Source organism: Eleutherodactylus coqui, chromosome 4 (genome assembly GCF_035609145.1).
Source record: "Eleutherodactylus coqui strain aEleCoq1 chromosome 4, aEleCoq1.hap1, whole genome shotgun sequence".
Taxonomy (NCBI): Eukaryota; Metazoa; Chordata; class Amphibia; order Anura; family Eleutherodactylidae; genus Eleutherodactylus; species Eleutherodactylus coqui.
Genome location: NC_089840.1, coordinates 221,940,346 through 221,963,180, shown reverse-complemented (window position 1 = coordinate 221,963,180; position 22,835 = coordinate 221,940,346). Strand labels below are relative to the sequence as shown.

The 22,835-nt window shown below is 42.2% G+C and overlaps 1 protein-coding gene across 1 annotated transcript in view; it reads left to right on the top strand.

The window, feature by feature from the left end:
- The window catches only part of PCDH15 (protocadherin related 15), a 1,187,477-nt gene that overhangs the window by 464,258 nt on the left and 700,384 nt on the right, over window positions 1–22,835 (top strand). Inside the window, exon 12 of the mRNA XM_066601652.1 lies at window positions 10,493–10,627. Within this exon, the coding sequence (XP_066457749.1) occupies window positions 10,493–10,627 (135 nt within the window). The remainder of the gene's footprint in view (window positions 1–10,492; window positions 10,628–22,835) is intronic.

Genomic DNA, 22,835 nt, shown 5'->3' with positions numbered 1-22,835 from the left:
TGGCAGCACAGCGGCGGGCAAGCGTCAGCAGGCCGTGCTGAAACTACTCAGCTTAGGAGATAAGAGGCACACGGCCCACGAACTGCTGCAGGGTCTGACAGAGCAGACCGACCGCTGGCTTGCGCCGCTGAGCCTCCAACCGGGCATGGTCGTGTGTGACAACGGCCGTAAGCTGGTGGCGGCTCTGCAGCTCGGCAGCCTCACGCACGTGCCATGCCTGGCCCACGTCTTTAATTTGGTGGTTCAGCACTTTCTGAAAAGCTACCCACGCTTGTCAGACCTGCTCGAAAAGGTGCGCCGGCTCTGCGCACATTTCCGCAAGTCCCACACGGACGCTGCCACCCTGCGCACCCTGCAACATCGGTTTCATCTGCCAGTGCACCGACTGCTGTGCGACGTGCCCACATGGTGGAACTCTACGCTCCACATGTTGGCCAGGCTCTATGAGCAGCGTAGAGCTATAGTGGAATACCAACTCCAACATGGGCGGCGCAGTGGGAGTCAGCCTCCTCAATTCTTTACAGAAGAGTGGGCCTGGTTGGCAGACATCTGCCAGGTCCTTGGAAACTTTGAGGAGTCTACCCAGATGGTGAGCGGCGATGCTGCAATCATTAGCGTCACCATTCCTCTGCTATGCCTCTTGAGAAGTTCCCTGCAAAGCATAAAGGCAGTTACACGCATTCTGGCCACTACGGATTACTGGGTGTACACACTGCTCGACCCACGGTATAAGGAGAACCTTTCCACTCTCATACCCGAAGAGGAAAGGGGTTCGAGAGTGTTGCTATACCACAGGACCCTGGCGGACAAACTGATGGTAAAATTCCCATCCGACAGCGCTAGTGGCCGAAGGCGCAGTTCCGAGGGCCAGGTAGCAGGGGAGGCGCAGAGATCAGGCAGCATGTACAGCACAGGCAGGGGAACACTCTATAAGGCCTTTGACAGCTTTCTGGCTCCCCAGCAAGACTGTGTCACCGCTCCCCAGTCAAGGCTGAGTCGGCTGGAGCACTGTAAAAGGATGGTGAGGGAGTACGTCGCACGACCGTCCTCCATGACGCCTCTGCCCCCTACAACTACTGGGTGTCGAAGCTGGACACGTGGCCTGAACTCGCGCTGTATGCCCTGGAGGTGCTTGCTTGTCCTGCGGCTAGTGTCTTGTCAGAGAGGGTGTTTAGTGCGGCTGGGGGAATCATCACGGATAATCATACCCGCCTGTCAACCGACAGTGCCGACAGGCTTACACTCATCAACATGAACAAAGCCTGGATTTACCCAGACTTCTCTTCTCCACCAGCGGACAGCAGCGATACCTAAACAATACGTAGGCTGCACCCGCGGATGGAAGCATTGTTCTCTATCACCATCAAAAACGTGGACCTTTTAGCTTCATCAATCTGTGTATAATATTCATCCTCCTCCTCCTGCTCCTCCTCCTGAAACCTGACGTAATCACGCCGAACGGACAATTTTTCTTAGGCCCACAAGGCTCAGTCATATAATTTTTGTAAACAATTTTTATACGTTTCAATGCTCATTAAAGCGTTGAAACTTTCACCTGAACCAATTTTTATTTTAACTGGGCTGCCTCCAGGCCTAGTTACAAATTAAGCCACATTAACCAAAGCGATTAATGGGTTTCACCTGCCCTCTTGGTTGGGCATGGGCAATTTTTCTGACGTACATTAGTACTGTTGGTACACCAATTTTTTGGGGCCCTCGCCTACAGTGTAATCCAATTAATTTTTTGCCCACCTGCATTAAAGCTGACGTTACATCAGCTGTGCTGGGCACTGCAATGGGATATATTTATGTACCGCCGGTGGGTTCCAGGGAGCCACCCATGCTGTGGGTCCACAGGGAGTTGTAACTGCATGTGTCTACTTCTAAAGAACCCCAGTCTGACTGGGGCATGCAGTGTGGGCCGAAGCCCACCTGCATTAAACATGACATTACCTCAGCTGTGATGGGCACTGCAATGGGATACATTTATGTACAGCCGGTGGGTTCCAGGGAGCCACCCATGCTGTGGGTGCACACGCAATTCCCATTGCGGAGTTGTACCTGCCTGTGACTATTTATAAAAAAACGCGGTCTGACTGGGGCATGCAGACACCTTGACAGAATGAATAGTGTGTGTCACATATGTTCCCCATTGCTATGCCCACGTGTGCAGCTTCTGATGGAGGTGGCACAGGATTGGATTTCTCATTGCTTCTGTACAGCATTGTGGGCTATCGCCCTGCCCCTTTTAAAGAGGGTCACTGCCTAGCCGTGCCAACCCTCTGCAGTGTGTGCCTGCGGTTCCTCCTCATTGCAGACGCACTTATAAATAGACATGAGGGTGGTGTGGCATGAGTGCAGCTGAAGGCTGCGCAGGGACACTTTGGTGTGCGCTGTGTACACTGCGTCGTGCGGGGGGGAGGGGGAGGTTGGGCAGCATGTAACCCAGGAGAAGTGGCAGCGGAGTGTCATGCAGGCAGTGATTGTGCTTTGTTGGAGGTAGTGTGGTGCTTAGCTAAGGTATCCATTGCTAATGAGGGCTTTTCAGAAGTAAAAGTTGTTGGGAGGGGGGGCCCACTCTTGTCGCTATTGTGGCTTAATAGTGGGACCTGGAAACTTGAGATGCAGCCCAACATGTAGCCCCTCGCCTGCCCTATCCGTTTCTGTGTCGTTCCCATCACTTTCTTGAATTGCCCAGATTTTCACAAATGAAAACCTTAGCGAGCATCGGCGATATACAAAAATGCTCGGGTCGCCCATTGACTTCAATGGGGCTCGTTACTCGAAACGAACCCTCGAGCATCGCGATAATTTCGTCCCGAGTAACAAGCACCTGAGCATTTTGGTGCTCGCTCATCTCTAGTATTAAGCAATTCAAAATGATTCTTTTCTTCTTCTGCATAAGCGGGAGGCACTGAGTCAGTTTTGAACGTCAATGCTGCTGTTTTTCGGTGATTGCAAAAACGTAGTTTGATTTTGGCAACAAGCAGTTGGTGGTCAGGACCACAATCTGCACCTTGGAATGTTTTTGCTGCTATAACTGAACTTTTCCTCTTTTGTGGGCACAAGGTATAATCAATTAGATTGCTGTGAACTTCAGTAGGAGACTCCAGGTGTACAACCAACATTTTGGTTGTTCGAACAATGCGTTCATAAATGTTAATAGGTTTTCTTGGCAAAATTGGAAAAGTCGTCTGCGTCATTTTGTTCTCCTAAGCTGCATTTCACGACTGTTGATGATTCTTCTGCACCAATTTTTCAATTGAAATCGCTGATGATGTTTCTTGGACTCTGGCGTGAGCCAGTCATGTGTAGTTTTTAGAGATGAGCGAGCATACTTGCTAAGGACAATTACTCGAGTGAGCATTGTCCTTAGCGAGTACCTGCCCCCTCGGAAGAAAAGATTCCGGTGCCGGCGGGAAGTGGCGTGGGAGAGCAGGGGGGAATGGAGGGGAGATCTCTCTCTCCCTCTCTCCCCCCTCCCCCCCGCTCCCCCTGCTCACTCCCACAACTAACCGCTCGCCCGCGTCGGCACCCGAATCTTTTCTTCCGAGCGAGCAGGTACTCACTAAGGACAATACTCGCTCAAGTAATTGTCCTTAGCGAGTATGCTCGCTTATCTCTAATAGTTTTTCTTAATTTTTTCCCCCACTAATCAAGATCTTTTTTTTGCTTCTTTACTTAAATTCTCCCTCTCCCTCTCTTTTTCAAATTACACTGGCAGTTGCAACATTAGCAGATCTGTGTCATGTTCCTGATCTCGTTTGTGCACCAACAGCACCAGTGGGATCTCTATGATGAAAACATATCCAACAGTGCTGAAATGAGCATCTTGACTCTGATGTACAGTTTCGGCACAAGTTATTAATAGATTAAGGGGAAAAAAATCTTATGATAATCAGATAAGCACAAAGGTGACATCCATTTCCATGTCTTTAAAATAAAAGCAGTTTCATACATAAATACATATGAAATAGGTTCAGTGTAAAACTATATAGTCATCATCACTCTTAAGAATAATTCTTCATGGAATGATCAGTGCCAACAAAAGAACCAGTTTTTGCTGTATTCTTCATGTTAGCCATAAATTGCTTGAGACAAGTTTGACCCACGAATTTATCCAAAATCTGATATTGGAGCAGGCAAAGCATGTTTATACCATAAAAGGAGGCAGCTGGCAACAATCCCATGGATCAACTCTGTATGAAGGGTTGCATTTGATGAACTTTTCAAAGTCCTAACAATCTTTTTTTTCCTTGCCTACACATAGTACAAAAAGATGAAAGTATGAAAAGATTTTTAAAAATATTATACAATACAAAAATTCAATTTGATGATTGTTTTCTTTTAATACACCATGGGTAATGAGGAAATTACTATGCGTATACAGAAATATGAACTAGTTACTTGATTGTTGCATAGTAGGGCAATTAGCATAATTACATATTTTATGAAATATTAGGCACAAGCAAAACACTTTTTACCATGTAATTTTATTTCATCACATTACTTAATAGATCTCAAATGCTGTCATCTTGATTACAATTTCAGTGATCATTAGTTAACTGAGAGTTGAGGCAAATTTTTAAGTACTTATCTATTGGAAGTTTGTCAAATCCACCAACAGCTTCTTGTCTAAAAAATCAATTCATTAAAATTAATTGGGGTAGTTGGCATAATATGAAATAGTAAAATCAGAAAGTTCTGGGTAACTGATTAAATGGAGCCCGTTAACACTTAAAATGAGAATATTTTGTTAACGTTTTTTATTTAATATATGATTACATTAACTTTTAGGTTTAGAGATTAATGACAAACTGTTATGTGGAAGTTTTAAAAGTAAAGTAAGTCGTGAATTTTAATTTAATGCACCTCTACCTCATAGAGTGAGATTTATTGCAGACTAGTGCAGTTAGTTATTTGAAGTGTACATTTAGGCTATGTGCATATCAGCATTGAGGATTCTCTTAATAAGAGAAGACATAACACAATTCCGGATTTGCAGGGGACCCCAACAGTGACTGAAGGACCCCATTGACTCATCGCCAATCCCATAGCAAGAATAGTGATACATTCAGCATTCTTTTTCTACTTTGTCATCTTCTTTCTTTTCCTCCTCATTCTTCCTCTTAGTCCTTTATCCTCCAAAGGCAAAAGAGAAAAAAAAATATTTATATACAGTACTGTTTAAATATTTTGAGCAGGTGTGAAAATGCTGTAAAGTAAGAATAGTTTAAAAAATAGAAATGTTAGTTTTTTTGGCAATTAACAAAGTGCAAAGTGAATGAACAAAAGAGGAATGTAAATTAAACCAATACTTGGTGTGACCGCCCTTTGCCTTCAAAGCAGCATCAATTCTTCTAGGTACACTTGCACATAGGTTTGGAAGGAGCTTGGCAGGGAGGTTGTTCCAAACATCTCGGAGAAGTAACCACAGATCTTCTGTGGATGTAGACTTGCTTAGATCCTTCTGTATCTCCATGTAATCCCAGACTGACTTGATGATGTTGGCATGAGGGCTCTGTGAGGGCCATATCATTACTTCCAGGACTCCCTGTTTTCTTTAGGCTTAAGGTAGTCGTTAATAGTATTGGCTTTATGCTTGGGGGTCATTGTGCTGCTACAGGATAAATTTGGAGTCAATCAGACACCTTCTACATTTGAAAAAAATTCTTACGTTGCCGCATTTTTTCCACACCTGCCTAAATCTTTCACAGTACTTTATAATTCATCATTGCTTTTTCACCCCTGTACATTTGTTTCATATGGGCCAATCTCAGACTCCTCAATGCCCATAGGTGCCCCGCTGAATGTGCAGATTTTAACTATTTGATGCAGTTGTGTCATTTTATCTCATATAATAGGGAAACAAATTCCTTATTCCTCTGTAATATGTTTGCTTGGCCTTCTTGAGGATAAACTTGGTCTGATTATGAAAAAAATGTTTCTTAGAGAAACTACAATAAGTTCATGACCCAAAAGGTGATTGCCATGCAGTGGATAGAGGCTAGATCCCTCACACTTCCAAAGTGGAAGCATTTGGTTAATAACAGTCTTCTATATGAAAACATAGTGTATACAAACAGAGGTTGTCCGGATAAATTTGCATGGATATGGGGTGATTAATGCTCATTCCCCTTGTCCCTCCTTAATATATGAGGTTCTTAGTCTTTTGGGTAGTGTTTCTAGCCCTATAGTCTAATACTCTTGTTCTTGTACTTTGATGCAATCGCTAGTCCCTGTGTATAATGCTATTGCTGTAAATGTATGGACAACACCATCACTTTATTTTGGATCCATAGTTTGACTCCATTTTAACCCTCTTTGTGTCTTTATAACTTTACTGAAATGACTTGCTGTATTGTTTGAGTTGATATAATCAACAGTAAGTAAATATAGCGCTCTTCATTATTTTAATGACTTTATTTCTGTTCTCATCTTTTAGTCTTTCGAATGGATTAAAACTGATATTTTCATTAATCCTCTCTCTCTCTTGTCCGGATCCTTTGGCTTAATGAGTTGTTTGATAGTTTCTGTTTGAGATGAATTGAGGCTTTATGTATATATTATATTCACTTCACAAAAAATGACTCATATTCTGTGGTGTAACTAAAGAAGCTGCAGTTGGAGCCAGACCCCAAAGGTCCCTCCTTTATATCAGGCCCTTTAGGGCTTGACACACAAGGTCCTGTCAAGATGCAGAAGTGGCTGCAGTTGCTGAGAGCAAGTGTCTGGGTCATGTTTCTTAGTTTCCTACTGGGGGATATGCAGACATCGTAGCAGGACATCAAATACCTAGTTGAAGATTGTTTCTTTATTTCTCTATGTGAGGGCAGCTCCAGCAGTAAACACAGAACCAAGATGACTGTGTACTCAGGATGCCACATTTCCTGTAACTCCAGAGGGCAAGTACACCAGGCTGCATATACTTCCCAATTTATGTGTAGTCTGTACCCCAGCTAGATGAATCTTTCTAATTCTGAAGCCCAAAAACAAGCAGTGTCTCTAGACTGCCTGGACAGGGACTTGTGAATGACCCAGACTTTGCATGGGGACCAAACACCAGCAGATGTCAATTTCTTGCCTAAACTACAAGAATCATTTATATCAAGTTGATGCATTTTACTCTTCTTTAGGTTACAGTGAAAGTTTGGTGATAGCAGTTCTAGCTGCCAACTACTTTGGATGTTATCATTCAACACTCTAAATTTGTGTAGTCATGTAGTATTAGGCTCCTCATCTCACAGACTTCATGTTTCTAGGAAAGCTGGGTGGGAACTTGCATAGTTAACATAATAGAGTTGAGCGAACATACTCTGCCGAGCTTGATGCTCGTTCAAGTATTAGCATACTCGATGGTACTCGTTACTCGAACGAGCATTAAGCCGTGTTTGACCCCGCCCCAGTTTTTGGCTCCTCCCTGCTGTAACGTGCCTGTTTTGGCCTTGCCGCGACGTAGCGAGCGTGTCAATGGCAAATTTTGGGGCTGGCAGGCAGAGGGAGAGAGAGAGAGAAAGAGAGAGAGAGAGAGAGAACACGAACCAACAACAACAAAAAAAAGCTCGGGACCTGGCATCCCACATACAAAAATGCTCGAGTCTCCCATTGTAGCCAATGGGGTTCGTTACTCGAGTAGAGCTCTCGAATTTTCCGAAAAGCTCGACTCGAATAACGCGGACCCGAGCATTTGGGTGCTCGCTCATCTCTACATGACAAGTTCTACTTATGGTGTTTGTGCATTACAAAAAACTGTAAAACTTTACTTTTACATTACTATAATCAAAAAATAAAACACAGGCAAAGACACATGTGAATGCCACCTTATAGTGTGCCACAGATCAGTGCTTAGAAGTCCTTAACCACTTAAGTACTGCCCACTTATTTTCATTTTCATTTTTTCCTTCTCACTTTCAAAAATCATGACACATTTGCGGGATGGGTAGTACATTTCAATTATACTATGTAATGTACCATGTAATGTACTGAAAAACTTATTAAAAATTCTAAGTGGAGTGAAATAAAAAAAAAAGAACAATTCTCCTTTTTTTTTCTAAGGCCCAATGCTCATGGGTGGACCTGATTTGAGAAATCCGCATGGGTCCCCCATGTGGAAGATCTACAATTCAAAGTGCCGATAGGGAAGCATGGGTGTCCGCAACTGAATTTAAGCATGTGGATTTGATTGCAGACTGTTTGGTGCTGAAAAGAAATCACGGCATGCTCCGTTTCAGTGCGGATTCCATGTGGACAGGCTCATAGAAGTCAATGTGTGCAGACGATTCACAGTGCAGCCGCGGTAGCATTGCAGATTTAAAGGCTTAAATCAATTATGGAGGTGGGAAAAAGGCCGGGAGGTAGGATTGGGGATTTTTATTCCACGCAGATGATCCGCAGTGCATCCGCGTACATCCACGCAGAAAAACCATTACAACTGTGATCTCTCGCAGATATTTTCCGCAGATCTACCGCTGCGGAAATTCACATGCGGAATCCAATCAGTACGTGCACCCGAGGCCTGCGGTGTACACACTGCAACAAAAATAACTATTCTATGGGTCAGTACTACGATACAAAATTTATACAGACAGAAAAACCATGAAGACTAAACTTGTCTATTCTCCAAAAGTGATAGAAACAAATGGAGACAAGGCATGACCTTCATACGCCCTAATAGGGTGTATGAACAGGGATTGTCTTCTTGCAACAACTTCTTTAAAGTTTATGGTTCCCTTCAAAGTTCCGTCTCAATACTTTTCTCAGTGATTCAGATGGAACCCCAAGATGAAAAGCTTCAGTGTAGGGAAAAATGTTATGCGAAAGAAGCCTTAACTTGTTACTCACTTCTGTGAAATGCAGGAAGCTTGTAACTCTTTTAAAATAAAGTGATTTTGAGAAAAACAAATAAAAGTTTGCTGTTCTATATGCCTGGGGGTGAAAAAAAAAGATCTTTCCCATAACTAACAATTTTTCCCAAACAGTATAATTTTTTCACATCTCCATTCCCTGATATTTCATATCTTGCAAATCATAGCTGGTATTTATATCTGAGTGGGATGCTGCATTTGCAACAAATCTGTTTTGTTAAAAAAAATAAGCACATATACAAACCAGAGCCGGGCGACAATAACTCTTTTCAGTCGAGAATGAAACACAGATTACATCAAGGCAAGGAAATATTTCAATCTATCAGAAGATTCTGGTCTTTTCCCTAGGTTTTATGCCTATTCCGACTCAAACCTAAAGGTATAATTAAGATATCCCTACATGTCTGGATCTCAATCAACTAACTTGAATGTTAAATTCATTTTGATTACTTTTGTGTGTAATTTGTGGTTTGGAACTATAAAAGTTTTATGAAGTTTTGTCTTTTTAGATACATTGCTGCAAAAAAACTAAATCTACAGTTACAAGGACCATTGTAATTCAAAGTATAAAAAGTCATTAAAGATGTTAGAAGAAATAAGAAATGGTATGGCAGGACAGTGAGAAGGCCATATTTATTTAGTAGTGCCATAGGGATGACCACTGGTGATAGGATTGACCAATCATCCTTGCATTTATGTATTAGGCCTCATGTCCATGGGCAAAAGATTATTTTAAATCCGCAGCGGATCACCCGCATGCGGATCCGCACCCCATAGGGATGCATTGACCACCCGCGGGTAGATAAATACCCGCGGATGGTCAATAAAAGTGATTTTAAAAAAAATGGAGCATGAAAAAATCCGAACCATGCTCCATTTTGGTGCAGGTCTCCAGCGGGGACGGCTCCCGCAGGCTTCTATTGAAGCCTATGCAAGCTGTCCAGATCCACGGGAGACCAAAATCAGAATATACTCACCTGCTCCGGATCTTGCCTTCTTCTCGTCTTCATCTTCTCTCCGTCGCGGCCGGATCTTTTTTCTTTGGGCCGGCGCATCCGCCGGGCCGAAGAAAGAAGATTCGGCCGCGATGGAGAGAAGATGAAACCGCGACTAAGGAAAGATCCGGAGCGTGCGAGAGGTGAGTTTATTCTTATTTTCAGTCCTCATGTCCGCGGGGTAGGTGGGACCCGCTACGGATTCTCTATGGAGAATCCGTAGCAGGCCTGATTTTCCCAGTGGACATGAGGCCTTAGAGTCTTGGCAGAGAGAAATAATTAGCGACATTACAGGCAATCAGTGATATACTGTATTATTCTATAGTCATATTATAGAATAGAACTTCTGAACAGGAGAAAAACTAAACCTTGCCTAGTAAAGTTGGAAGTAGAAGATGTCATCGGAGAGTTGTTCAAGACAAATCAGTAGTTGTATGTGATTGTGTTGCTGCAACAGAGCCTTGATTTACAGGTCTATCCCAGTACAACATAATGGAAATGGTCTCCTAAAACGTGCCAGGCATGTCATAGTAGCATTGTGTACCAACTCCATGATCTCAACTGTAAGAGCTATAAACAATATAATGCAAATCACTGCTATTGTTTTAAGGTGTGTTTTGCTTTCTTTTCTAGACAAAGGACCCTCAGCTCTTCCTATATTTAACAGACTACAGTACAGTCTTCGCAGTAACGCAAACTGGAATTACCCGACATCTCACACTGCTTCAACCGGTTGACCGTGAACGGCAGCAGCTTTATAAATTTTCAGTAAGTACAATTATCATGGGTTCTCTCTTGATAAATGTTAATATACTATACAGGTAGCTGCTATTGGCACTGCAACGTAATCCCAGTCAAGTTGATGTAAGTGTGTTGCAGTGCTGGCACAGCCTCACCCATGTGCGCACTTTTGCGTCTTTGTAAGCCAACAGCAATTAAGCAAAAAATAGGCCTGTAGGGTTTAAGGGCTGGAAAACCCTTTAACCAGGTCATACAAGTCATGTTTAATCTTCACTTAAAAAGAATTTCTATGCAAATGGTCATATTCTTAATGACCTAAATGGCCAAATTCTGGTCCTATAGCCACAGCAATGGACACTCTTGATATCCGAAATTGCAGATAATTAAATAGGATTTGACACTGTGTTTGTTTTAGCAAATGTGTAGGAAACCGCAATATATGCAATTTACTGCTTTTTACAAGTTTAGCACCAATCTCTTACATGAAGCAATACTCATTTGTCAGTTAAAGGGGTTGTCTCGCGAAAGCAAGTGGGGGTATACACTTCTGTATGGCCATATTAATGCACTTTGTAATAGACATCGTGCATTAAATATGAGCCATACAGAAGTTATTCACTTACCTTTCCTGCGCTGGCATCCCCGTCTCCATGGCTCCGTCTAACTTCAGCGTCTAATCGCCCGATTAGACGCGCTTGCGCAGAAGGGTCTTCTGCCTTCGGCTCGGCTCGGCAGCAGCGGCGTTCTGGCTCCGCCCCCTTGTGCGCGTCATCGCGTAGCTCCGCCCCGTCACATGTGCCGATTCCAGCCAATCAGGAGGCTGGAATCGGCACACATCATGCAGCAATAACCCTCCATAGCATGCATTGAAAAAAAGATTCTTCATGCACACAAGCGAAAATCACAGCATGCTATATTTCCCTGTGATTTCCGCATGAACGGCTTCCATTGAAGTCAATGGAATCCGTCCGATCTGCGGCCTGTCCGCAATTGGCTTTGCAGACGGGCCGTGGAATCCGCAGGAAAGCAGGAGTTTAAAAGAAAAAGAAATTCTACTGCGCATGTGCGGCAGTGCGCCATCTGGCACTTCTGCACACGTGAAGACCCGGTCAGGTAAGCACTATCCTTGGCAATGGGCAGGGTCATATTCCACTGCAGGATTCCACAGCGAAATCCGACCTGCCCGTGTGCGTACGGCCTATAGCTTTCTCCACAGACCACATCTCACTATCATCCTACATTGTCTCCATAATTCCCAATGAAGTTAATGGGAGTTATGATAAAAGTGTAACACTGCCAGATATTCTTGGGCATTATTTCTAGCATTTGATATTTTCCAACTTAATAGATGCTTCTATGTGAGCAGTGTGACAATCAGAAGTAGAATCTGAAATTATTGGTTTCTTAGTCAAGCGTAGTTACCATAGTGACTAATTGGTTATTTCTGTACATTAAATGCTAATATATATATATATATATATACACACTTTCACTAAAAACTGAACATGTTAACCTCTTGGCACATACCTGATGTATTCTTCAACAGGTACAGGGACTGTATATATATATTTTATAATTTTAGTATTTCTCTTATTTACACCATTGATTGTGTGGGTTTCTTACCTAGTGTTAAATTAGTTTATCAACCATTTTTTTAAGTTCTTCCGAAATTTGCATGACTGCACAGGGCAAAGGTGGTTATATTGTTTAAGGTGCAGATTCATTATTGTTTTTCAGATTTTCCTTGACGCATAGTCACCTCTTCCAGTATTAAAGGGGTTATCTAAGGACATAATCTTCTGGAAAACCTTGTTTAGCTTGTGGTATTACAATAACCAGATTGCATACTTTCCCTTCCACGCTTCACCACCACTGCTGCCTCACCGGCTCTCTGATACCTGCTGAACTTTACTTCCGGAGCGGGAGTGATGATGACCTCACTTGAGTGCTTCAGCTATTCATCACCTGAAGGGAGATGGTGAAAGGCTACAATAATTCCATGGCCCTTTTCTTGAGGACATTACTTCCGGCTCCCTGCACCCAGCAGGGACCAGAGAATCGGTGAGACTGCAGCTTCAGTGGAGCATCAAAAGGTGAGTATATCATTTGTTATTTTAACCCTTTGCAATCCAATTTTGGATTTGGGGTTTCCTAGGGGGTTTTCTCTTTCTGCCATTATACAATGAGTCGTCTAGCCAGTACTGCGGTATGGGACATGCTGGAGAGGTCCCCGACAACAGAGTAGCCAATAATATACAGTAAGAATACCCTGCCGGACGTCTTCTGACATCGGAGCTCTACAGCCCTCAGTCAGAATGTCTTCAGACGTCAGACAGTGGATTGGAAAGGGTTAATGCTGAGCAAGGTTTTACAGAATACTATGTCCCTGGATACTTACAACCTAGCCCCTCTGTGTCTTCATCTATGTCTCCCCTATATATTACTCATCATGTCAGATGCATTTTAATATGCTTTTAAAAGGGGTTGGACCCCGAAAGACGTTGCAGTGTCTAATAGTTGTTACTCTACCTATTATTTTATTTTCAAAATTTTGTTTCATTTGATGTATTTTTAAAGTAATTATCCTTCAACTATAACACCTGAAATCCAAGCATTATTCTCGTTCTATATCTCATCATACTAATTCCTTGGATGCCCCCCAGGGGGGTCTATTTTTCTATTAGACCCCCCCCCCCCCCCCACACACACACACACACACCAGTAAATGTTGCTCTATTCTTTTACATCATTTACTTGTTTTGAGGAACCCTTTGAGCTCGGGAGTTTTTATATTTAGATTTGTTTTTTCATCATAAGAAGCCATAGGGGATTCAACGTACCACCCTACAGCCTCCTGCACATGGCTCTGGAAAACATTGTCCTTATTTTTAGTAATTTCTATGTGTCCTTCCACAACAATATGTTATTGTAGATAACTACTTTTGTAGTAATTGTTGTTTGCTATACATTTCACCCTATGTACATAGAATCGACTTTAGAAGCAAGGCAATGATTGCAAAGGAGGCGAAGTTTCCATCAGAGATGGAGTGAATATTTGTTTTTCACACTGTAGATGACATACATCACTATAGATGTTAAAGCACAGCATGAGTTTGCACATTGCGTTTAGAAATGCTTACATTACTCTATGGTGGCTGATGTTGAGTAACTGATTTATGTCATTTTCAGTGTGCGTTCACTAGGTTTTTTGGCGTATAATGCTTGGAAGACCTTCAGTATTTAAACATATGACTTAAAGGGGTTGTCTCGCGAAAGCAAGTGGGGTTCAGCACTTCTGTATGGCCATATCAATGCACTTTGTAATATACATCGTGCATTAAATATGAGCCATGCAGAAGTTATTCACTTACCTTCCCTGCGCTGGCGTCCCCGTCTCCATGGCTCCGTCTAACTTCAGCGTCTAATCGCCCGATTAGACGCGCTTGCGCAGAAGGGTCTTCTGCCTTCGGCTCGGCTCGGCAGCAGCGGCGTTCTGGCTCCGCCCCCTTCTACGCGTCATCGCGTAGCTGCGCCCCACGACGTGTGCCGATTCCAGCCTCCTGATTTGCTGGAATCGGCACACCTGCCGAGCCGAAGGCAGAAGACCTTTCTGCGCAAGCACGGGCGATTAGATGCTGAAGTTAGACGGAGCCATGGAGACGGGGACGCCAGCGCAGGGAAGGTAAGTGAATCACTTCTGTATGGCTCATATTTAATGCACGATGTATATTACAAAGTGCATTAATATGGCCATACAGAAGTGCTTAACCCCACTTGCTTTCGCGAGACAACCCCTTTAAATTAACCTATAAATTACACATCATATTACTTTTCAATGTTCAATTAAAATAATAAACATACACTAATAAAGGACTTAAATAATGAATTATACTTTTATCAAATATTTTAAGTATTTTTAGTGTTGTATTTATGAAAATGGGGTACAAAATGAATTGCAAGCTGATTAATTAAATAATAAATCTTTATAAGTGTCAAGGAAATAGATTTAAAAAATAAGATTTTTGCTGACTGAAGACCATGACTAAGGGGAGTTTGAAGGGGTATTCCTATCTTGGCAAGTTAACCCCAATCCACCAAATATGGTATAATTTGCTGATCAGTGGTGGTCCAATCACTGGGACTTCCACCTGTCCAGAGTGTGACAGTGCAGTAGCAAAAGTAACCTGTAGGGGGCCTCAGAGCACAGTCACTGTGTTTGGTTTAGTTAACCTGCACCTGCAAGGGTGCAGCTACACAGGTTAAATTTCCCCTCCCTCACAAACTCAGCGTCCTTGAAGCAGGTGGAGCTTAGGTGCATTGAGGCCTGTGGGGCCCTGAGGTCTATGTAGACCTTGTGCTGGTCTGTGAGGGAGCTGGAAGCACGGAGTGGACATGGGGTAGTCGACCCCTCGCTCATCACCTGTCGGGGCGAAGTTCCCTTCCTGGAAGGTCCGCTGGAAGAAGTGGTATGCGTTGCTGTGTGCACTGTGACGGACAACAGTGCGGAATAACAGGGCACTATGCAAATAACATGTCTCTTTCCCCCTTAATGAGTGCCGATTGACAAATCGTTGACATGCTTTATTGGTAAGTCCAGAACAGAAACAACATGGCAGCAACAGTAGGTGCAGGAAATATATAAAAATGTATTCTCCCATAGAATCAAGCTTGTTAAACACCAATAGGTCAAAGCGTCGCTATTATTTTTTCTGTTATGGGAGAATACATTTTTCATATATTTTCTGCACCTCCTGATGCTGCCATGTTTCTGTTCTGGACTTATTATAGGAATACTGTTCATATTCCAGTGTGGCTGTTGCATCCCCATGGTCCTACCCAGTTTGAGGTTAAAGAATGGTAACTGGTAACTATTTCTTTGCTTTATTGATAGTTAGCGCTTGTTACCATGGGCTGCACATATAGAACTAACCTCAGTTGTAAACGCAAAGAACCCTCACTGAGAATAGAAAATTCCTTAATTACTGAGTGAGTTGTATGCATATTGTGGAAGTGCAGTACCAGGGATAGCCTTTAGGGTGCTGGAGAGTAGGCTTTCTGAAGAAAGATTTGGCAGAGAATCTGCTCATTAATCAGGGAACACCTGCCTTGGTGTGGCAAGACAGGAGTAAAAGCTCCTGTCTTGCTAAGCTTAGTGCCCCCTTCTGTGAGAGTGGTTTGTTGCAGGCCAAGTTGATACCATTTGTCTGACAGAAGAAGGCATCCCCTAGATTGACACCCTAAGCCTATGTTAGAAAGGGCAAAATCGGTATGTTTCTTAGCGACCGGAGGCCAGACACTCAGGGATGTGTTGATATGTATGTATTGTGACATATTATAACATCAGTGTGGAGATTTTGTTATTTTAGCTGTATGATAAGTTACTGTAATAGAGAGGGATTTATGGACTTTTACCAAACATTTAGCCTGGACATGGGTTACTGAGGTGCAACCACCCATCTAGGTGGAGAAACGTGGCGATCCCTTAAGCTCATAACCTCTAATTGCCACATATGGTGTTGGATGCGGGCATAGAAAATGGTGCATGACCCAGCTGTGTTGTCCTGAGCAGCCAGAAGTCTGGCTAGTGAAGAAGTGTTGGTTTTTCACTGATGCAAGATATATTGCAGTAAAAAGGCAGTGTGACTGAAGACTAACTGGTCCTGGATATAAAGAGTCTGCTGATGGTGTTGCAGATGTTTAAAGAGCTAGTAAGCCCAAAATTCTGAAGTGTAGTTGTTGTGGGCAACAAGCTTTTACAGCAGGTCACTTCGGCAAACAAACCAAAGGACTTTCACTACTGGAGGTGCCACAATATGGAGAAGTGTGCACCTGAATGTCCTCTGGCCAGGAGGCTAGTGAAAGTCAAGATGCCTATAAGGACACGTGAATTGCTGGTGGGTGGAATCCCACTGTGGGTGGACCTTGATCCAACCCAGGAGGTTTCCAAGGTTCTGTCTGAGGTTCTCTCTTTTCTAAAGACAGGTGTGAAGACTGGTAAGACTGTGCTGATCAACTTTAGGACTGTGTGAGGAACTGTGCCATTTGAACTTATGAAATGCGAAGATCTAAAAGTGGAGTTCATTCTGGGCAGATACTTCTCATATTTCTAGCAGTTTTGGCAGAAAGAGGATCAGGTGTAGCCTCCTACACAACCTGCTATTCATCAGTCCAAACAGCCAAGCCAGAACCAAGCCTCTAAGCAGTTGGTGGCTGGAGTTTCTTTGCTGATTGTGTGAACAGTGTCTAAAGAACGGAGAAGCTGCAGTGCCACATGTCAAGTTTGAAGAATGGTGAGATCATTCCAGGGACTTGTGAAAGGGTTCAGCATGGATGAATTCTGTGTTAATAATCTGTTTCAGAATGTGTCAGCTGCTAGAATTGACACAGAACAAAAAAATAAGCTTGTGATTGCAAAGTCATTAAAAAAAATGCATAATATGTTTGCTTTGTAGGATGGTGCAGTGGAATATGTACAATGCACATTAGTGTTTAAGGAAATTGTATCTGAAGAGTGTATTGATAAAAAAAAGTGTTGCATGAAAGTTTGTCTAATTAAACTGACACAGAATCCTTATGCCATAAGATTAATGGAATGTCTTGTTCTCTGTATAAAATTCCTATAATTTGTAAAAGTATTCCACAATCTGCACAGGTGAATGCAGAGTGTGAACAGGCTTGTACAGGAAGCTCAGTCACAGCCCATGTGGGAATTAGCTTAAGTATGCCCCTAGTGGTAGGGAGTAAAAATTTACAAAAGGATTGGATGTAGTCTTAAGCGTGAAGGCAAATGAGAGAGAGAGGTATTGCCAGTGTAGTTTCCTGTGAAACTAAGGTAGTTGCTAGTGGCAATCAAATTCCCATGGGGACTACAGAAAATAAACATGTAAAGAAGAAAAATATAAAGAAGACTGTTTCTTTTAAGATGGCAGATGTAGCCAGTAAATACCATGAGATCCAATATGGAAAGGACCAAGGATATTATTTTGAGGGTTATAATGATTGCAGAAGAAGCATGTCAAGTTGCAAATGAAAGATATGAGGGGTGGTTTAAAAATGAAGCTGCCAACTTGTGTCTAAATGCAGGAGAGGCCAAGAAACAAGGGCAAGTGGCAGAAGAGAAAAGGGGAAGGATCCTGAACGAAAATCTGGTTGCTCTCAATGAAGACACTCAGTTTAAAACAGAAACTAAGTTCATCTTAAAGGAGAATGAGCACCTCAGAAGATTAGCTACAGCTGATGTTGATCACATATTGCTATTGGAACAGCGAACTGTTGAGTGCCAGCAATATATTGATGCGTTCATTGCAAGAGTACAGAAAGGGTCTTAGAATCAGTGACAGCTGCTTGCAGCAAGGCAAAAAACAAAAGAGGGATTTGGGAGAAGTACATAAAGCCCAAGTCCAGAAGCTTAGACAGAAACATGTGCAAATTGTGCAAGAACTGACCAAACACCTAGAGCAATCTGAAAAGATGACACCCTGGTTGGGTAAAATTGATGGAACTTTGCTCTGTGTTTAAGGCACTAGGCTTTTGATAGAGAGAGCAAAAGCAGTATGTTACTTACTGGTCAGACGGTCAGGGATGGGTTAATATTTACGTGTGTTCTGTGACATATTATAAAAAAGTGTGAAGATTGTTACTTTTGCTGTCTGTTACTGTGATAAAGATGGATTTATAGACTTCTATCTGGCCTGGACATTCGTTACTGAGATGCAACCACCTATCTAGGTGGTGGAAAGATGATGCTCCCTTGAGCTCAATACCCGAAAGCTGCCACAATATGTATGGTACGTTACCTGTAACAGACTATTTTAATTAGCTCTATGGATATAAAGTTTTTTTTTACAGAAATATGAATCTAATTAATCATTAATTACCTAGCAGGTGAGCTTACTCCCCGCTGCCTCACAAAATGATAGGAGTCCAAGAGAAATATACCTCCCATCCACTACAACTCCTCCCATCCTGTCACAACAAGTATATCATAAAAGTAGGCAGTTCTGAAACTACTTTTAAAATTATTTTCTATTAAAAAAGTACTATTTATGTTATAGTTCACTGCATTATTGCATTCAGATTTTTTCACTACTGCTTAGAGTATGTCTCTTTATTGTTACTCATCAGAATATTTACAAACAGGAACACAAGAGAGTAGTTACATAATTGTATAGAGTACAGGATGTGTTTAATCCTGAAGAAATGTTTAGAAAAATAACCGATTTCACATTATTTTATTAAGTCTGACATTAAAAAAATCCTGCATTGTAGGTACATTGCTTTATTATAGGTACACTGCAAATTAAAGGAAATCTATCACCAGGCTTATGCTGTTCAAGCCATAGGGAGCATGAACTCGATGCAGACACCCACATTGAAGCCGTGTATGTTTTATCCTAAAAAAAACACTTCCGACGTGCCCCCGACCGCTTGGAGTAGTCTGAGATGTGACTCACTATACGCAATCAAGGAGAGACCTGTCAGTTTATACAAGCGAGGGCAGGGGGAAGATTGCAGAATACATTTCAGTATAAATTGTAATATGTGTGCCTGCACCAAGTTAATGCTGCCTGTGGTTCAGACAGCGTAAATATAGTGACAGGTTCCCTTTAAATAATTACAGCAAATTTTGTGTGTAGGACTGGCACTGACATCAGCCAGAGCTCAAGAGAGTTTGCCACCGGTGTCTAGGAATATGCATATGTTGTGTGCAGAGAAAATGAATGTTTTGAAATATATAAAAAAAGTCATGCACATATTTTTACTCATTAAGATCTACATATCTGTTTAAAAAACATATTGTGAGTGAATAGAGGGCCATCATTTATTCTTGATTTCTATAATTGAAGCGATCCTCCAGGACTAGAGAACAAAAGATGGACACACTAGCTTTTTTGACTTATAAGATGATGCTAGCTCCTCCTCCTTCTTTGCATAGATTTCCCAGGGGAGCTAGCATTGCCTCATAAGTCTCCTTACTCTTCTTTTAGGTGTCCCCACACCCCTTCTAGGTGCTCTCCTTGGGGAGAGACTCTAACCTCCCCTGATCCACTCACCCCCTAGGTGTCTGCACACACTTTTTTGGTGCTCTCCTTAAGGAGACACAACACTGCTTCTGACCCACATCATAGGCCCTCTCACAGACTGAGGGCTTATTCCCATGAGCATATATCGGCCGGCGTTTTCACGGCAGGCTGATATACGCTTCCATCTAAACAATCCCACTTCCCTCCCACTCACCAACTCTTTGCCTCTCTCCTCCACTCCTGCATTTGCAATAGGAGGGGGCAGGGCTAAGCTCAGCTCTGTCCCATCCACTCTCATTGCTGGCTATCGACAAGTCGATGGGGCGGGAGCTTAGCTCTGCCCCTGTCTTGCCCACTCCCATTGCAAACCGCTTGGAGGGGAGGAGAGAAGCAGAGAACCAGTGAGTGGGAGGGACAACATTTATTGGCTGGGTGTGAAAACCTGGACAATATACTTACGTCTGAATAAGGCCTAAGCCAGAAGCCTGCTGCACATTGAGGAGGGGCAATCACCTGAAGCAGTCTGTGCATAGTCTTTTGGCTTGGTTTCATATTCCCAATCATTGATAAGACTTATAAAATCACTTTGATTTGAAGGAATGCCGCCATCCAATAGATGGCGCTGTAGAGGTATTTTTACATCTTTCTTATTTATATAGATTTCCCAGGGGAGCTAGCATCGCCTTATAAGTCTCCTTACTCATCTTTTAGGTGTCCCCACACCCCTTCTGGTTGCTCTCCTTGGGGAGAGACTATACCATCCCCTGACTCACTCAACCCCTAGGTGTCCCCACACACTTTTTGGTTGCTCTCCTTAAAGAGGCACAACACTTCTTCTGACGAAGTCTAATGCACACTGGTCATTAATTTGCATCATTAGTCTAAGACACTACATCTGCTCTGATTAACCATTGCAGTCCACATGGACAGTACTGACCAGTCACAGCAGCATGTCATGTCTTATACTACTGAGGAAAATTATGCAGTGTGCCTCAGGTAGTTAGAGAAGTGGTGCAGCCATCTTTGTTTCTCTAGGCCCGGAGGGTCGCTTTAAGCTGGGGCATAGAGACACTCTCTGAAGGATCCAGTTTGTCCATACCTCATATGGGCAAAGCAGTGATTAAAATGGGACATTATTTAATATTTAATTTCCTCTACCAAAAAACTACAAGGAAAATGAACACTTAATAATAGTTTCATGCATGGATTACAACTCCTTGTTAAGGGTCCAAGCAGCAGAACCAATAAATTGGTGTTGTCCAAAGCGGAGAACATCTTTAAATTCCCTGCTTACTCTGAGAAATTACAAAAGTAGATAATAACGAATAAAAACTATTCGTCATTGAAGGGCTTCCCTCATGAATAAAACATTTATTCTGATAGATCAAGCAAGAAAATTACATTTTTTTTCCCAATGAAATTATTTAAATAATGCTCCTGCGTTTAGGTATTGCTGTTACATACTTGTTATAATGCCCCCTGCTGTTCTTTTGATTCCCCCATCAAAAAGTCTATCTTATGTATGCATTGCTGGAAATCATACATGCTTAGTCTTATCAATCTGATCTTCCATACATGAGTATTGGAGGAATTCTTGATAATGTTTAGGTCACGATTTATACTTTATTTCCCCATTTAAGCTTCCATGCAAATAAATTAATATTCTTAATCTAAACAAAAGTGTTACATTTATTATTGGGGAGAAAAGATAGGTTTTTATCTCGTACAAAACACCTCAGATTTAGATAATGTGTGACTAAACAGGTTAACAATTTGTGGTTTATCTGTCAACAAATAAGAAGACAACCTAGAATTCAGGAGATATTTAGTGTTTCTTGATCAATATTCTCTAAAAAAGGAGGAGTTGAGTGTGGCACCGTCCCAGATGCTGAAAGATACAGGAGAAAAAGATTCCTCATATTGTGGTGAATTTCATTCTCGATTAATAAGAAAGAGATGAGTCCTCTTGTCATAAAAGGCATTTAGGTCCTACAAAAATGGGCAATGTTCTCTTCCCTTCATCTGAGTAGTGGTTTCAGGCAATAGGGTGGAGCCTCAGGTGTAGCAGCTGCAGGTCTGGAGAGTAGTCGGGGAAGAGCCAGGAGTCAGCAATGGGAGGTCTCGGTTTGTAGTACAAATGGATGAGGTTGGAAGTCAAAAGTCAGTATAAGGAAGTCTTAGTTTGCAGTACAAATGGATGCAGCAGGTAGCATAGTCAAAGGGGAAGCCAGAAGTCAGTTTCAGGAGGTCTTGTAGTAATGGTAAAGGAGCAGGTAGAAGTGGACCTTGATCAAATGCTGTGGAACAGAATGAAAGAGGATCAGGGCCAGGTTTATATAGCAAGCCTAATCAGAGACAGAGGCGGGGTCAAGACCAAGAGGCAGGAACTGGATAACCGGGATCATGGAACAAGGCTGAGGTCATACAGGGGAACTGTCCACAGGCTGGATAGCTCAATAGTGATGCCAGCTAGAGTACAGGAAGCCCTGGGTTTGATTCCTGACAATCTGTATCTTCCCCCTTCCTTGTTTGCTCTTTTAGATAGATATAGAGCTTAATAGGGTTATTTAGGAGTAGGTTCCTGTCAGGAGCTCACTATTTTCAGGGTGTGTGCTCCTTGGTTCCTCAGGGTTTACAATAGAATTTAAAATTTGTAGTGTCCCTTTTTAATTATTATTTAATAAAAGTTATGTTTTAATAATAAGTAGCTACAGTATTTGATTCTGAGATTTCCTCTGATTTGTTGGTTTACGTACACAACTATTGTCTTCCCATAAGGCAGTATATCTTGATCTTTCTGTGAACACTAATGTGAGGATCAGTCAATAAGAATCAGCACACTAGGAGAAACTTTTCAATGGTATTGCTCATAATAGGTGGATGTTCTGAGAGGGAATCAAAGAGTACTATCGAGCACCAATAGCAGCAGAATCTACACAGAAGCATTTTTAAATATAATTGAAAACATTTTCTCTTTAAATGATCTAATTGGGTAAATTAGTTTCTGATTGTGAGACAACCCCTTTAAAATCTTTCAGATCATACTTTCAGAAAATAGTTCTACATGATGAAAAGTCTCTAAATTTATTTTTGACAGCTCAGTGAGACATCACTCAGATAGGAACAAGTTGATATTTCCAAAGTCTAACATGGTGTCCTTGTATACGATATTGATGCCTGACAGCAAGTGGATCTATCATTGTACTAGTTTT